Below are 16,867 nucleotides of genomic sequence, written 5' to 3' on the forward strand. Positions count from 1 at the left end.
TGTGTGATACTCCTCTTGTTTAAGTTCAACACAAATCGTGTGTGATGATCCTTTGGTTTAGGTTCAAGTTTTGGCTTGGACTTTCTCAACTAAGCATTGGGATTCTTCTAGCTTGTGTTTCTCCTCAAGGATATTTGAGTATTTAGCTAAGCATTCAGATAGTCATCGATCTCATTGTCAGATAATGAGTCTTGGCTCTGTTCAAAGCCAGTATGTATGGTAACTCTATCATCATCTTTTTTGACGTGTGTCTTGAGAGTGTTTTCTTTTTGCCACTTGTGGTGGGCTTGTCATTCATCATTTGCACACGTTTTTCCTTAGCGGGCTCGAGGTAGAAGCTTTTTCCTTAGCAGGCTTCGAGGTAGAGGCTTTTGTAGTGTGTGAGCACATTCATTATCTTGCCATGCTAAATGCCTTTTCCTTAGCAGGCTTCGAGGTAGAGGCTTTTGTAGTGTGTGAGCACATTCATTATCTTGCCATGCTAAATGCTTGGCACATTCAAGTTTTTCACATGCAAGCCTTCAATTGTGGAATTAGCAATTGCTCACAAGGGGAAATCTTTGTAAAAGTGGTCTACTCCATAACCATGACACGATGGTGTCAATGCTGCATCTTTTGAGGCATTCAATGTGTTCTTTATAGGACACTACCACTTGTTGATGTGGGGGGTCCTTTGGCAATGGAAATATTGTAAAATAGAGGTTTCCCTAAGGGTACAATGGTGTGCACATGCAATTTTGGGTCAATTTAAGGTGTGGATAATGGTAGATTACTATTTGTAAGAGTAACATGTAGTTGCACCATGTGGTTTCACAACATATGTGATTCTGGAGTTCTTGGACTCCCTCCTTTGTTTCGTCATTTGGCAATGCTTTGGTCTTTCCCGAATCACTATGGTTTACCCTCAAGGAAGGAGGTTGTGTCAGCATGATAGAAAGCAGAATGGGCATAGTAGGCAGTCTTTGCAGGTTGTTTCCTATGGGCAAAACCACTCTTTGCAGGTTGTTTCCTATGGGCAAAGCCACGCTCTTTGTGTGCTACAACGGGGAGCTAGTTATGGGGCATCTAGACTCTAATTCAAGTGCCATTTCTTTTATTAGCCTAATCCCAAGGAAATGTATTATTAGCCTCTTTTTCATCATGGTAGTGAGTGACAACTTGTGTTATGATTGGTCTTGCGAGACCACGTGTATGTAAAATGGGCGGGTTGCCCGCTTAATGGGGCATAGGATCCATGGACATTCCACCAATTCTTAAGAGTGTCCCATGACATGTATCTTGGCTTGTGAAATCTCAAATTTGTGTTGGGTGCCAAAATCTATGAACATTTTCCTCTTTTTTGATCCACACATGAAAGCACTCTTACTGGGATGTCGCTACGGACACACATGGGACACACTCTGACTACGCGGAGATGGAGAAGGCTCATGTTCACCTCCTAGCCATAGAGCAGAATGAGGGATCCCCCCATCTTGTCGGGCTATATGTAATGGCCTACCTACCCACACTAGCCTAGCCCCCCGCAGTACTCCGACCCAAACGACTCACCCTTGAACCCTCGACTTACTTGTCGCTCGCATTCGACGTCGTGAGTACTCCAAGACCAGTCCAGACTTACATGTGTTACACGCTACGTGACATTACCTCCCCCTTAAGAAGAGTTTTCGTTTGCGAAAACAAACTCTGGATAGTAAGTGTACTTAAGCGTTCCCATGTGGATGCTACATCCTCTCTATCCTTCCACTTAATAAGTGCCTCTCGATACACAATATGCCTCATCTTCTGTTCTCTAAATTCAAGAATCTTCTCGACTTCATGTGGAAGAGACACGGGATTTAACAAGTTCCACCGAAATGTTAGGAGTGACTATGTTCTTCTTATGGTCGATGATATTTGAGAGTCTACTGACATGAAAAACAAGATGTACTCGAGAGCTCTCTGGTAAGTCAAGTTTGTATGCTACGCTACCAATCTTCTTAAGGATTTTAAACAACTGCAATATCTAGGAGAAAGCTTTTGACACTTTCCTATCTTAAGTCTCCGACTTCGTAGGACTTTCAAGAAAACAAAGTCACCCTCTTCAAAGGTCACTTCTCTACAGCTCTTGTCAGCATACGTTTTTGCACAAGCTTGTGCACTATGAATGCTATCTCTTGCTATTTTTAGCATATCTTGCATGTCTTTAAGGAAATCCTTGATAAACTGAATCTTCTCCTTTTGTAGCCCTATGGCCACATGAAATCTCAGTGGAAACCATACATTAACATGAATGGACTAAATCTAGTCGTCTTGCTGAATATTTTGAACTATTATAAGTAAACTCCAAATGTGGATTGCTTTTTACTAACATACACTAGAAACATGTGCCTCTAACACTTGGTTGACTCTCTCTGTCCGGCCATTAGACTACGAATGATCATCCATACTCATACTCAGAGGAGTGTCTAACTTTTTGAAGACTTCCCTTCAAAAGTGACTATCAAATTTTCTATCCCTATCCGAAACTATATCTACGGGCAGACCATATAGCTTGTAGAGATGTTTGATAAATAACCTAGCTAACTCAAGAGATGTTCAATAAACAACCTAGCTAGCTCAGGAGTTTTCACCTCCTTTTTAGTAGGTATAAATTTGACCATCTTGGTCAATCTGTCAACCAATACCCAAATCGAATCATTCCCTCGAGTCATTTTAGGTAAACTAGTGACAGAATCCATGGAAATACTCTCCCATTTCCCTTTGGGAATATCCAATAAATGTAGCAAACCTCCAATCTTGAGGCGATCATGTTTATTGACCTAACACTTTTTGCATTTTAGAACAAAGTCTTGGATGTTCTTAAACAAACTTGGCCAATAAAACTGTCTTTTAACTAGTGCATAGGTCTTCTGTATCCGAGCATGACTAACACTCAAGCTATTGTGACTTTCAATAAGAATTTGGCACTCAAATTCACGAATGGTTGGTACACAAACTCTAACCTCGTAGAGAAGGTACTCATTGTCAATGGAATAGTGTCTATACTTTTTCCCCTGACGAACTTTATCACCCCCAAGTGAATCAATGTTAAGTGGTTGTGAAGGGTCCACCCCTAAGCTCTTTGTCTCAGTACATAACCTAAGAGACTTATCTAGTCTCTCCAAACTAGTTCCCACTCTTCTTCTCGTCAAAACCTCGGCTAATCGCTCTAGATTAGCACTTCTTTCGAACGAGGAAGGTGATAACAAGTGTGGCCACATATAGCAAGCCATACCTTTGAAAAGACTGGATCATGCTCGCACATACCACGGAGTGATTGTGGTGAAACTCAACTCGTTCACCATTGGCATTCAACTCAGCACATCTGCTACAACGTTAAATTTACCTCTCTGGTTACAAAGCTACATGTCAAACTCTTGTAGGATCTCCGCCCACCACCGAGCTTTTCTCATTTTGATTGGAAAGCTATTTCAGAATTTCATGGTGCATTTGGATGTCAAAAGTAGTGCCATACAAATAATGTTGCCACCTTTTTAGAGCATGAATAAAAGCTGGTAACTCTTGCTCCTAGGCCGACGAGTAGTTACGCTGGGTGTGGTTAAGCCTTTGCTTTCAAATGCAACAAGGGTCCCCTTTGCATTAAAACCACCCCTATGGCCTTCCCACTCACCTCTATCTCTAGTATAAACGGTTTATTGGGATCTATAATACTAAAAACAAGTGCCATGGCTTTGGCTACTTTGAGTTTTTTTTTAAATTCTTTGTTGAGGATTCTACCAAACGAATAGTTTTGTCCTTTGTCCTTAACTAATCCGTTAAGGGGATTGTGATATTCATGTAGTCCTTGACATACTATTGGTAAAACCCCGACAAGCCTTGGAAAAACTTCAATTATTCTAGGTTTCTTGGTTCCGGCCATTTGAGAATGGATTCCACCTTCTTATGGTCCATCCACATTCCCTCTGTGGATATAATATGACCCAAATATTAATTTTCCTTAGCAACAAATGTGCATGTAATTTCCTTCGCAAATAACTTATTTTTTCTAAGTAATTCGAAATGTTTCTTTCTGGATTTACTGTAAACTAGTATGCCATCTATGCTCCATCTATGAAAACTACTATGAATTTTCCTAAGTATGGACGTAACACATTGTCCATCAGTGTTATAAACGTCACGGGCACATTCGCCGAATGACATAACTAGGAACTCATAATGTCCAAAACCAGTCCTAAATGCAGGCTTGGGAATATCATGTTCCCTTATCTTAACTTGGTGATACCCCGATCTAAGATCAATCCTAGAAAAGTAACGTGCACCATTAAGTTGGTCAAACTGTTAGACGTCATCCCCTTCTTGCCGGCTTCCTGTTTGGTGTCCTATTTTAGCCTCTAGGACTGACCATGTTAGCTAGAGGGGCTGGTCACCCCTCACATATGTTTTCCATATTATTCCCCATTTTATGGAGTCTTGGGTATTTTTCCCTAGTCGTGGAGGTATTTTCCCTAGTTGTGGAGGACTTTTTCCCTAGTCGCCTACCTTCATATGGGAATATATATAGCTGGATTGCCTCCCTTATTCTTCACTGCTTGCTTAGCATTGTTTGCTTTAGTCCCTCACATACGAGGTTTTCTCCCCTCTTGCTCGGGACATGTATTCCTTTGGATGATGATATTGAGAGCAGGTTCTCACCTGTGTTTCCTCTCTCACTCTCTCTCCTATGTTTCCACTTTCCCTTCTTTCATCGGTTGCTCTTTTTTCAGGGCAGCAGCACCTTGGAGTGCTGCGTTTTTCTACAGGTGTTGTCTACAGCAGTTTTGCAGCAAGTCTTCAGTATTAAGCAGCATCTACCCCCCCTGTAGTGCTGGCCGCCTACTCTATGCAGGACAGCAGCAGCCTACATGCTGTGTTTTTTCTCTTACAGGTTTTCTGATGTCGATTTGTTGATCTAAGGCTTGGATCTACCTATTTCTTCTCCATTTCCAAAGTTTGCCCTATCTACTATCCCAAATCATTCTGCGTTTTCAGATTTGCAGCCATAGTTGCTACGTTTTTCTGGACTGATCTTGCTGGCAGCTCTACCTTCATCTGGGCTTTGTTTGTTGGACCCGAAGGTACCTTCTCTTCAGCGTTTTTCCTCATAGGAGGTGTGGACACTGGTTGGCCTAAATTTTCAGGTTTGTAGCCCTTGTTTGGCTTCGTTTTCTTCTCTAGTGGACACATATCACCAGCAGAGGGGTTTTTGTTTGCATTGTGACTTTGGAGGTAGTTTGGTACTTGAGGAGGATACTAAATTTCTGATTTCAGCAGCGTTTTGCTGATTTTTGGAGCATTTATACCTGTGTTTTGTTCCTGGCTTACACAGTTTACCAGTTTCTTCATGTTCCTTGCCTTCTATTGGCGATGGAGTGCTATTTTTGCTCGACAACAGTGTTTTGGTTGCGGTTTTCTTCCCAAAAGAGTTTTCTACACTCAAAGGGGGCCCATCTCCAGCTACTTCACTTGAGGATCAGTTTCGGGAGCTGTTTTGTATCTGTGGAGACTTTCTTCTGTGAACAGGAGTTTACAGATTTTGGAGGAGAGCAGTGATCTTTTCAAAGATCCTTAGCAGAGTTTATTTTGTCTAAGCCTGTGTTCTTTGTAGTGTTTGCAGAACCAGGAGGGTGTTTTTTCCCTTGAGGTGTGATCCTTTCACATGGATCATTTATTTGTTGCTGATTCTTGGGATCTGATTCTTGGGATCTGATTCTACTTATGGAACAGTCTTCTGCTCTCAGTGATGCTTTTGAGGACTTTGTTACCGTTGCAGTTTATATTCCTGCTTCCCTTCCTCATTGTGAGGAGTCTATCTCTACATCTCTTTGTGATGCTTCTAAGGATGCCCCTCTGCCAGTTCAGCATTTGGTTTGCTGCAGTGTGTAGGTTTGTTGTTTTGGAGGATGGTTTTTTGGACCCAGTGGTGGGATGCTTTGGATGTTGTGGTTGCTAACTGTGCCTAGCCCACAATGGTACTTCCAGAGTTTTTGGATTTGGATCAGAATCAGGTTGGGCTTGTACCAGTCCGACGACTTTTTTTTTCAAAGGGGGATGTGGAGTCCTTTCATCTTGCGATGCCCACCTCAGTGGGCGTGTACTTATGTACAGCATTGGGCAACTCATGGTACGGAGTTTGAGTAGATGGACCCCATCTTTTCTACATAGTCTTTACATCTTGTGATGCCGACCTTTTCAAAGGATGCTTTTGTACAGCATTTGGCTACTCTTAGTACAGAGTTGGAGTAGATTGACTCTATTTCTTTTGAGGGTTCCAGTGAGGAATAGTTTGCTTCTCCTAGGATTGATTATATACAACAAGATCTGGTCTTGGTTGGTTTTAAGGTTTTTCATACCTTCTCCAGGTTGGCACACGACATTCGACTTTGCGGAGTGTTCTTACACTTGGGTTTGGAACCATTATTTGGAGCAACACGTCGCAGCCTACATGATTGTTTTCTTCCAGGGCCTGGCAGCTTGTTCTGTTGTTTTTGTAGAGCTGAGTTGCTGAGGGGATTGCTTGTGGAGCTTTCTTGGTACCTGTTTCTGTAGTCTTTCATCTTTGATCGAGGATAGCGTCTCTTGCTTCTTGGAGTTCACTCAGCATCCCCAGTGCTGAGAGGGGGTGTTAGACATCATCCCCTTCTTGTTGGCTTCTTGTTTGGTGTCCTATTTTAGCCTCTAGGGCTGACCATGTTAACTAGAGGGGATGGTCACGCCCCACATATGTTTTCCCATATTATTCCCCATTTTATGGAGTCTTGGGTATTTTTACCTAGTTGTGGAGGACTTTTTCCCTAGTCGGCTGCCTTCATATGGGCATATATATAGGTGGCTTGCCTCCCTCATTCTCCACTGCTTGCTTAGCATTGTTTGCTACAGTCCCTCACATACGAGGTTTTCTCCCCTCTTGCTCGAGACATGTATTCCTTTGGATGATGATATTGAGAGCAGGTTCTCACCTGTGTGTCCTCTCCATCTCTCTCTCTCTCTCACTCTCTCTCCTGTGTTTCCACTTTTCCTTCTTCTGCTGCACATTCTATCACAAACAACTCGTCAATGTGTGGCATTTGGGTATTTGTTCTTAATCGTAATCTAATTAGAGCACGATAGTCTATGCACATCCATATAGACCCATCTTTCTTTTTTACCAAAAGAATGGGTGATGCCCATGGTGAAGAGCTTGGTCTTATGAACCCTTTCTTCACGTACTTGACTAATTATCGTTCCACCTTCTATACTTCAGAGTGGCTAATTTTATAAGCAGGCTTGCTTACAAGTTTCAAACCAGGGAGCACCTCAATGCTATGGTCAATATCCCTAGATGGTGGAACACCATCTGGCAAATCATCGAGAAAAACATCCCTAAACTCTCACAATAAAGAACTGAAAATGGCTCCATACTTGATAGTTTTTATTCACTTGGTTTCGACCTTTAGATTTTGTTCACAATGATGACAAAATAGTGTTCAACGAATAGGGGTGTCTTCCAAGGCTGTTTACATTTTCATTGCTTAAACCACGAAAACATTAACTTTAACACTTGTTTCATCAACGGAAACAACATTATCAACATATGCTTCATCTACGGAAACAAAATTATGTAAGAGGATACAAAGATATACCTCATGAATATTATCAACTCGTTGGCATGGCACAACTCTAGGGATGAAATAACGGGTGCAGTAGCTGGTACCTCACGCTCACCCTCTCACGCTCACCCTGTAGCCTCACTAATTTCCCCTCATGCATGAACTCTAGGGTATTATCCTAGTAGCTATGCTGTAGGGTAGAGCCCAGGTTGTATAACCACTCCCTGCCTAGATAAATATCGGCTCTAGCCAAATGCATGACCTGAAAGTCTAATGAAGTTTCGTAATCCCACATAGCTAGTGACACCCCTAAGACCAACGTGTCCCAAACAATATTATTGTGACCATTAGCTAACAAGACCATATACTTATGGTCTTGTTCACTCTTAGTCTCAGGTAACTGTAACTTCTTAACCAATGCACAGTTAAGGAAGTTGCGTGTGTCACCATCATCAATCATGATGGTGACTCTACGGCCACCTATCCTGCCACATAATCAAACCAAATCATGTGGTCCGAATGATGGCTACCACATAGACTGTATCACGTAGCAAGCATGGGCATTATCCATATGATAAACCATGACCTCTCTGAACTCTGTGAAACTAAGAGGTAATCACTGGATAGTATGAATCTGGCTCAAGAATTTCCATCCTTTTTGGCATCACTCAAACTCCCTCCCCAGTGTCCAACTTAGGACATGATGCCTTCCTATGTCCCGACTCAAAGAAGTTAAAGCACAAATTTTCCTTCTTAGCTTTTACGTATTATTGGTGCTTTTGGATTTTTGCTTGGTTTTCTCTGGCATGGTTTCTTCAACCAACGCACACCTTATCCCTTCTGATTGCTCTGACTCCCCTGCCTGTTGTTACTTTGCGAAATGACTTTCTTTTAAAATTACCACCCTTCTCGTCTCATCAATTGTCTTACTAAGGCCGCATTTGGTTTAATGTAGAATGTCATCATAAATATGGGCATATTTAATTGCTTCATTGAAATCTTTGGGCTGCTTAGGCTCAACATAAACCTCATAATCAGGGGGCAAGCCCCTTGTGAACCCGTATAGAGTTTGGAATTCATCTATTCCCTTTAACTTCAAGACAATTTCACGGTAGTTAGAGATATGTTGGGTGAGGGAGATATAGTGGTCACAACCATGCATAGTTGACTTTCTAGAAAGGTCAAACAGAGAGGCATTGGACCCAGACTGAATTTCGACCTCTCGTAGGCCAAGCTTGGGTGAATGCACCAAGTCGCAGTAGCCCGCCCTGTTGGTTTCGTGTGAGTCAATGGATCCCCTTCCACTAAGATGATCTCCTCGATGAGGAGAAGTACAATGAAGAGACGATGCTATCTATATACAGACATGGATGTGGAAATTTTTGAGATGGAAATCTCCCATGAGTCTAGGTCTATTCCTAGAGAAAAATCAGGGTGAGATCTTAGCCATGCTTAGGAGCATTCACGCTCACTTGGATGCCACGCTGGCCACACCCATGGGTAGCACTGTTGCGTAGAAATCCACATGCAGAGGAGGGTGCAATTTACTTCTCGAGAGGTTACAGGGCCTTATGATGGTAATCAAGTCACAATGCTTGTGAAGTAGTTTGTAGCATCTACTAATTTCCTCAAGGACCTAAAGACGCCAACCTTCGGGGGGAGAAGAAAGAGCGCAACAAGGATGCACTGAATATATTCCTGTAGAAGTGGTCGGATGTTCATAACCTCAGGCAGTTGTTTGCCACATGAGGTAAGGCCCATAGAGGCAAGCCTGTCATTGATAAGTAAGGCATACAAGAGGTGGATGAGCTTGGTCGACATTGCCACACATCCTCGTACTTGGGCAACGTTTGAAATGTTATTTCGAAGGGAATTCCTGCGAGTGAATAAAGTTTAAAGATCATGGCGAGAGTGGGATAAGTGGTGGAATACCCCCACTAGATGTCATTTTCATGTTTTTTTTAATTTTAATTTTTTTAAATTTTGAGTATATGAAAAATAATATTCAATACAAATAAAATAAATAAAGAAATTGGAACTAGCTACCCGAAAATCCTGGAGTTGTGTCGGCCTATGTTGAAAAAGCATGCTCTGCGAGACGATGATGACTCTCCCCAACGATCTGACGAGGATGACAATCGACGGTGGTGACATAACTACATGTGTCAAGGGCGCAGTGCGACAACGCACTACAATGGTGCAATATAGCAATGCGGTGGCACAATGTAGTGGCTCACTATGGCAGCGCGATGCAGTGGTGCAAAACGCGCAATGGTGATGTCAATGTCGACGGTGCATAACGGTGCAGAGATCAACATAGGTAGATAAATCTATGCGTTTCATGGTCAAGTGGATTAAAAAAACAAAGTATAGTCTCCTCTCTCCCATGAATAAACTACAAAAAGTATCATTCCATTTCGAATATGTGCTTTTTGTATACATTTCCTACACTTGAAGTGCTCTAATATAACTTAAGGAGAGAGAGAGAGAGAGAGAGAGAGAGAGAGAGAGAGAGAGAGAGAGAGAGAGAGATTTGATATATGTTGATGAGTAAGGCATTTTGCACAAAGTCTTAAAACGCTATGCAAAATGCCTTACACGTGAAATGCTTTATACCCCCCACAACAGTGCGATGTGGGCAATGAGAGTCATGGTAGTTTGAGAGTCATGCCGGTCGTTGATGGTGAGTAAGGCATTTTGGACAATGTTTTAAAATGTTATGCCAATGCCTTACACTTGAAACATTTTAAACCCATGACAGTGCAATGTTGGCAAGTGAGAGTCATCTCATGACACTGCGATGTGTGCAGGGATGGAGGTCTTGCTGAGAATTAGGGGTTATTCGGGGAATCTTTTCATTAAAGGCTCATTGAAGCTCACACCCTCATCAAACTAAAAGTTAATAAGGCATTTTGCACAACGTTTTAAACACTATACAAAATGCCTGACACTTGAGCTTGTTTATAGAGCTTCTTGTATGTAGCTCAAGTTAGGGAAATTTGCATAGCTTTTTAAACCTGAACCTGCGAGCTTAAGGACAACATGCAGCTCATTGAATCTTCACACTATCAAAATCTGCCGCCACGCCCATGATTGGCTCTTCTATGTGATTGCCGTCTCGCCACCCCTCAGCACTATCTCCACGTAGGCTTTAATGTGGCCGATGAAGGGATCAACCGCATGGAAGCGGGGCATGGAAAGAGGGGAGATCACCAGCGTACACATGGCAAGTGGCTTGGGTTTACATTTTCTGCAAACCCGGGCATAGGAGACTCGTCGGAAAAAGCGGGACGGGGTCGAAAAGTGGGCTAGGCCTGTGGTCTACGCGGTCCAAAAAAGAGATGCGAGCACTTCGGTTCCAGTTACCAAATGCTGCTTGGAGTAATGAGGGCATGAGTAGGCACATGGGACCCACACATGCCATGATAGTGCAAACCAAGGCGATCTTCGCGTAGCGTCTGTGCTTGGGTTGAGACCCAAGGCAAGATGCATTACTTTTCATTCTTGCTTTTTGCGAACTTCGGCAACTTGGCTAATTTGAGCGGTGTGCCTTAGATCTCTGCATTGCTTTTCATTCTATGTTGCTTTTCATTCTGTGTTGCTTTTCATTCTCACTTGCGAACTTCAAAAGGTTGGCTATTTTGAGCGGGGCACCTTAGATCCCTAGGGATTGCTTGGTTGCTGGGTGCAGATCAGCGCCCTTTGCCCCTTGTACGCTCAAGTCCCACGAGGCGTGTGCACTATGTCTGGCAGGAGAAAAGGAGTGGCTGCGAGGACGGAGGACCCACCCCCCACGATGAAGGTGGAAACGGGCAATACGAAACGTTCCGTAGACCAAAGAGCATCAGTAAAGCACTTGGTGCCCAGGTTTACTTGTATATAGTGGCTTTGATGTTGGGTTTGTTTACCAGTGCTTGCAGGTGGAAAAGTCTCAAAAAGGGATGGGTGATGGTGGAAAAAAGAGAGAACTAATGGGGGCAACAAGATGACTAAGGGCAAAGCCCCCATAATAGGTATTCACAACCCCATAGGCTTCCTATATATGCCTGGGTTTTTTTGTTTTCTGTATGTAGTGGATTTGATGTGATTAAATGCTTGTGCTGCAGGTGAAGTCTAAGGAGGCGACTAAGGGAAACCCCCCCCACGGTAGGTATTCACAACCCCATAGGCTTCCTGTATATGCTCGGGTTTTTTTGTTTTTTGTACGCAATAGATTTGATGTGACTAACTGCTTGTACTACACGTGGAGAAGTGTAAGGAGGCGATGGGTGATGTTGGGAAAAAGAGAAAACTAACGAGGACAACAACGACAAAGGACAAACCCCTTGGGGTAGGTATTCACAACCCGAGGTTCGCCTCGGCACGCCCGGGTTTTTCTGTGACTAACTGCTTGTGCTGCAGGTAGAGAAGTGTAAGGAGGTGACGGGTGATGCTAGAAAAAAGAGAAAACTAACAGGGGAAGCAACAATGGATGAGGAGGCTTCCACAGTGAGTATTCGATGCCTGAGTTTACTTGTCTGTGCCCAGGTTTTTTCTATGACCACGAGTTGAATGCTGCTTGGGCTGCATACAGGTGAAGAAGCTCAAAAAATTGGACATATACGGTGGAGAGAGAAAACGAATGGCGGAGGTACAATGATGGAGGCCACACCCCCCTTGGTAAGTATTTGATGCTAGAAGGGTTTTCCTATAAATGCTCGGTTTTTTTGGGTGGGATCGCAGGTTTATATGTGCATGCCTGTGTTTTTGTGTATGAGCGTCGTTTGATGTTGGGTTCTGCTTATGAAGAAGTTTAAAAAATTAGATGGTGATGCTGCAAAGAGAAAAAAAGGACCAACACTTGCTGTAGCAACAACGGAGGGCACACCCACGGTAAGTATTCGATGCCCGTGTTTACCTGTATAGATGCCCAACTTTACATGTTAACACCTGGGCTTACTTGTATATGCCTAGTTTTTGGGACCACGGGTTTTTACTTGTGTGTTTGGATTTGGGTTTACCTTTGCATGCCCAGATTTACCTCTGCATGCCTGTGTTTTTGTGTATGAGCACTGTTTGATGTTAGGTTCTACTTTTGTGAAGAAGTTTAAAAAATTAGACGATGATGTTGCAAAGAGAAAAAAATTACTAGCATCTACTGTAGCAACGGAGGGCACACCCACGGTAAGTATTCGACGCGCATGTTTACCTATAGATGCTCGGGTTTTTCTATATGGTTGCGAGTTTTACCTATATGTTTGGGTTTTGCTTGGACGGGCTACAAGTGGTGAAGTTCAAAAAATTAGACGGTGATGGTGGGCCTAGAGAATGAATGGTAGGGGCGGCAACGACCAAGGGCACACCCCCCACATATTCGACGCCTGGGTTCACCTGTGTATGTTTGGATTTTTCTATATGGCCGTGGGTTTTACCTGTATGTTTGGGTTTTTGCTTGGATGGATTGCAGGTGGTGAAGTTGAGAAAATTGTATGGTGATGGTGAGGTGACTGAATGAACGACGGGGGTAGCAATGACCAAGGGCACACCCCCCATATTAGGTATTCGATGCCTGGGTTCACCTGTGTATGCCTGGGTTTAGGGTGTATGAGCTGCACAAACTGTAGGTGGTGAAGTTCAGAAAATTAGACAGTGATGGTGGGCCCAAAGAACGAACAGTGGGGGTAGCAATGACTAAGGGAACACCCCCCATGGTAAGTATTCGATGCCTAGGCTCACTTATGTATGCCCGAGTTTGCTTGTGTATGCCCGAGTTTACGTGTAAATGCTCGGGTTTACCTGTAAATGCCTGAGTTTAAGGTGTATGAGTTTGGTCGGCTTTACCTGTGCATAGTGGATAAGATGCGAGTTGTGCTTGTGCTACAAGTGAAGAAGCAAAAAAAGGAGATGGGTGATAGTGGAAAAAAGAGAAAGGGAACGGGGGCAGCAAGGATGGAGGGCACACCCCCCATGGTAACTATTTGGTGCATGGTTTACCTGTATATGCCATGGGTTATCTGTACACAATGGATTTGATGTTGGGTCCACATTGTGCTATAGGTGGAGAAGCCTAATGAGGAGAAGAAGGTGGAGAAGGGGGCATAAAGACAGAGGAGGAGGAAATTAACAAAAGAAAGAGGAGAAGGAGTCTCGACTGTCCAAGAAGGGAATTTGAAAGCTAAATAAAAAACAGTTCAATAAAAGGTTTGATACCCCCCACTCTCTCTCTCTCTCCCCTCCCCCCTCTCTCTCCCACTGAACCGTACATCCCTTTATTGCAGCCGGGCCAAGGGAAGGGGAAGGAGCTTATGACACACGAAGGCACTCAGAGAGGCAAGCCGACGCCATGCCCGATGAAGAGGACTATTTTGCAAGCCATCCTCCCGCACGAAGAGAAGGTTTGTTGTGATTGGGTTATCTTCCTCTTTCCACTACTGGTTTGTGTATTGAAACTGTGTTTACTTTACAGCCCTATATATAGTTGTACCTCTGGGGTAAAATTGTCAAGCAATGTCATGCCACCTCGACGTGTCCATAGAGAAACACGTGCATCGAGAAGCGCATGAGGATGGTCTAACATGTAAAGCGTGCACATGGCTTAAATGTCGACATCCTATGCAAGATTGGCGGTAGACCCACTGGCTCTAGGCTTGCGGGTGCCCAAGGTTGTCAACAAGGGACCAAGCATGGGAAATTGATCGATTTACAAATGTGGATCGCAAATGTGAACTAAATATTCATGAAGTGGAGGCTAGGGGTCGTATTAGGGCAATCGAGGCATGGGATGAAATCCCCAAGGAGCAGTGCGTTATGCTACGGGGAAAATTCATCGATGGCTAAATGAAGAGGCATGTCCTTTGGTATGAAGAGAGGCAAAAGGAGAAGAAGGAGGCCATACGAAGGCGTATACAGGATGGGTATGACGCCAATGTGAGTATGAAAACACTTTCTTTTTAAATGTTGTTGGAATGCTTGCATGTGTCGTGTGATTTGTTCATAACCTCGGGTTTTTGGATTGCAGAGGCATATAAGGTGGACCAAAAATGTAGAATCTAGCTCCGAGGATGATGAGGGGGACACTCAGGGTCATGAGCTTATTGTGGAGGCACCATGGAGGAGAGTGATGGTGGTGTCAGGGGTGGGAGGCTGATGGGGATGATGGACAGTGCATAGGAGGAGAAGGGGGTGAGGACCATGAGGGTGATGAGGACAATGATGAGGGGGCCAATGAGGAGGCTGATGAGGGTGATGAGGAGTGTGAGGATGAGGGTGAGGAGGAGGAGGACGTTGATGAGGGTGTCGGGTGAGGAGGGTGAGGAGGGTGAGGACGTTGAGGAGAGTGAGGAGGATGATCAGGGTGATGAGTGACGACTACATCGTAGAGGATGATGAGGCTGATGAGGCTGATGAGGAGGCTTGTAGGGATGCGAACGAGGAGGGCAATGACAAGGGGATTGAGGAGGAGGAGGCAAACAACGTGGTTGCTTATATCTCCATAAGCCTGAGGAGGACTTGAATGATGTGCCCCTCGCCTACGATAATGAGTCTCCTCGTGCCTGAGGTCGGGTTCAACTTTTCCTTCCACATAGGGCAAGCCGTGGATCCCATGGAGATCGGGCATAAAGTGAGCCAACTAATGGAGCACTTGGCTAAGTGGAGGTGAGTATATGACTCCCGCTTCTCAATGTACAAGCAAGGCACACTGTATGTAATTCGGCCTATGTGCTCGGGTTTACCTATCACATTGATCATGGGTTTTTGTTACATGCAGGTTGGACGTGGCTTGCTCCATAATGTTTGAGGGCACGAGGATGCCTCCCATTGTGGGTGGAGATTGACAAGGCCCTCATAAATATATTGTTGGGGTGTGAGGCTAGCACCAAGGCAACGAACTTGTTTGCCCTATGCATGATGAATACCTTGCGGTGGTGGACCTCCTTCCGAAGAGTTTGTTTTGTCGGCTCATTGTGGTTTGGCGTGACGATTCGATCAAACTCACAGAAGATAACAACGGCGCAATCGGTTAGCATGCTTGAGGGAATCGATTTCATGTCCTATGTGTTTATGTTCTTGCCAGTTTTGATTCGGTAAGGGCCTTGTGGAGGTAACTTGTACTCTCTTTGTATACTTTGTGTCACTTGTTCAATGCAAGGTTTGCGATTCTATGCAGGGGACATTGGTGCTTGTTTGCACTATATAACAATTCACATAAGAGGGTCCCACGGATTCCCAGGGTGAACCCCGAGATTCTCTTCTTTGATTCTATCAGCCTTGTTAATCTGAAAGACTGCCTTCCCACTGGTAAGTGTCTCCACCATCTGTCTGTGCATATTCGTGCCGTGTGTTAGTGTATGCTCGAGTTGATATTTAACATTACCCACATCCGTTATGGTATAGGGTGATGGAAAGCATGGCCAAGATGTGTTCGGAGCCATCACTTGCAGCTTTGTTGGCGTCCCCATCAGGCTTCGAGTTTCAAACCATTGAGGGGCCCCAACAACCCAATGCCATTGACTGTGGCTTCTACACCATGATGGCAATGAAGCACTTGGCAGAGGACATCTTCACTCGAAAGATGCCTAGGGGTTGGGTAAGCCTTCTATTTGCTATAGTTTTTTTTGTGTTGCTAACTCTTATTCTTCACTTGCTTTTTGCAGCTTGGTCGTGTGACAGGTTTGCAAATGAGAATGTGGCGAGATTACGTGTAGACATCCAGGGTTGGTTACTGAAAACACTGGTGCAGTGAGCCTTGTATTTGTGCCTTTGAAACCGTAGATGTGTATGCACACTCTAGTTTTGGCTTTGTAATCGTTCTCAAACTTTGAAATATAAATCAAAATTTTGCGCCTTGTTCTACCTTATCTAATTTTCTTTTTAACTAATGTACATTTAAACTCATGTGATTGTAAAAGCTACATACTTTTAATTGAAATTGTAAGATAATGTGATGTTTTCAATTCACATAAATGTTTATATACTTACCTTTGATGAGCATGTGTAAATCTTTTTTTATAACATGCATTTTTTGTTTTTTGCGAACATGTCAACGATTGTTACACTCACTCCATGTCTCATGCAAGTAATCCTTTGTACATTACATACGAGTAGGCACAAGTAATCTTGGGAGATTTGCAAAAATGTGGTATTCAAACAAAATGTGTGCTCAACCTTTTTCGCAAACTATATTGAGAAAGCATAAGCAATCTTTTAATAATAGCAAATATAAATTTGCAGAGATTGCATTAACATCATTCTAAGCTTTGATGCATAAACATCAAACATCATTT

At 43.6% G+C, this 16,867-nt stretch overlaps 1 protein-coding gene across 5 annotated transcripts; it reads left to right on the plus strand.

The window, feature by feature from the left end:
* The first annotated feature begins 10,916 nt into the window (after positions 1-10,916).
* Positions 10,917-16,398, plus strand: LOC147623660 (uncharacterized). Of its 5 annotated transcripts, none has more exons than XM_086820868.1 (17): positions 10,920-11,148; positions 11,296-11,617; positions 11,711-11,750; positions 11,857-11,934; positions 12,006-12,092; positions 12,178-12,263; positions 12,393-12,476; positions 13,051-13,294; positions 13,435-13,553; positions 13,641-13,784; positions 13,862-13,978; positions 14,050-14,510; positions 14,602-15,239; positions 15,352-15,667; positions 15,751-15,881; positions 15,978-16,170; positions 16,238-16,398. In XM_086820868.1, the coding sequence occupies exons 14-16, from the start codon at positions 15,489-15,491 to the stop codon at positions 15,980-15,982; spliced, it is 315 nt and encodes a 104-aa protein (XP_086676994.1). In that variant the 5' UTR covers positions 10,920-11,148; positions 11,296-11,617; positions 11,711-11,750; positions 11,857-11,934; positions 12,006-12,092; positions 12,178-12,263; positions 12,393-12,476; positions 13,051-13,294; positions 13,435-13,553; positions 13,641-13,784; positions 13,862-13,978; positions 14,050-14,510; positions 14,602-15,239; positions 15,352-15,488; the 3' UTR covers positions 15,983-16,170; positions 16,238-16,398. The 5 variants fall into 4 exon arrangements, with proteins under 5 accessions (XP_086676996.1, XP_086676998.1, XP_086676997.1 ...); XM_086820870.1 differs by having other exon boundaries at positions 10,917-11,148; XM_086820872.1 differs by having other exon boundaries at positions 10,917-11,148; positions 12,396-12,476.
* The last annotated feature ends 469 nt before the right edge of the window (positions 16,399-16,867 follow it).

This window comes from Cibotium barometz, chromosome 26, assembly GCF_041138505.1.
Source record: "Cibotium barometz isolate CiBa-2024 chromosome 26, ASM4113850v1, whole genome shotgun sequence".
Classification (NCBI taxonomy): domain Eukaryota; kingdom Viridiplantae; phylum Streptophyta; class Polypodiopsida; order Cyatheales; family Cibotiaceae; genus Cibotium; species Cibotium barometz.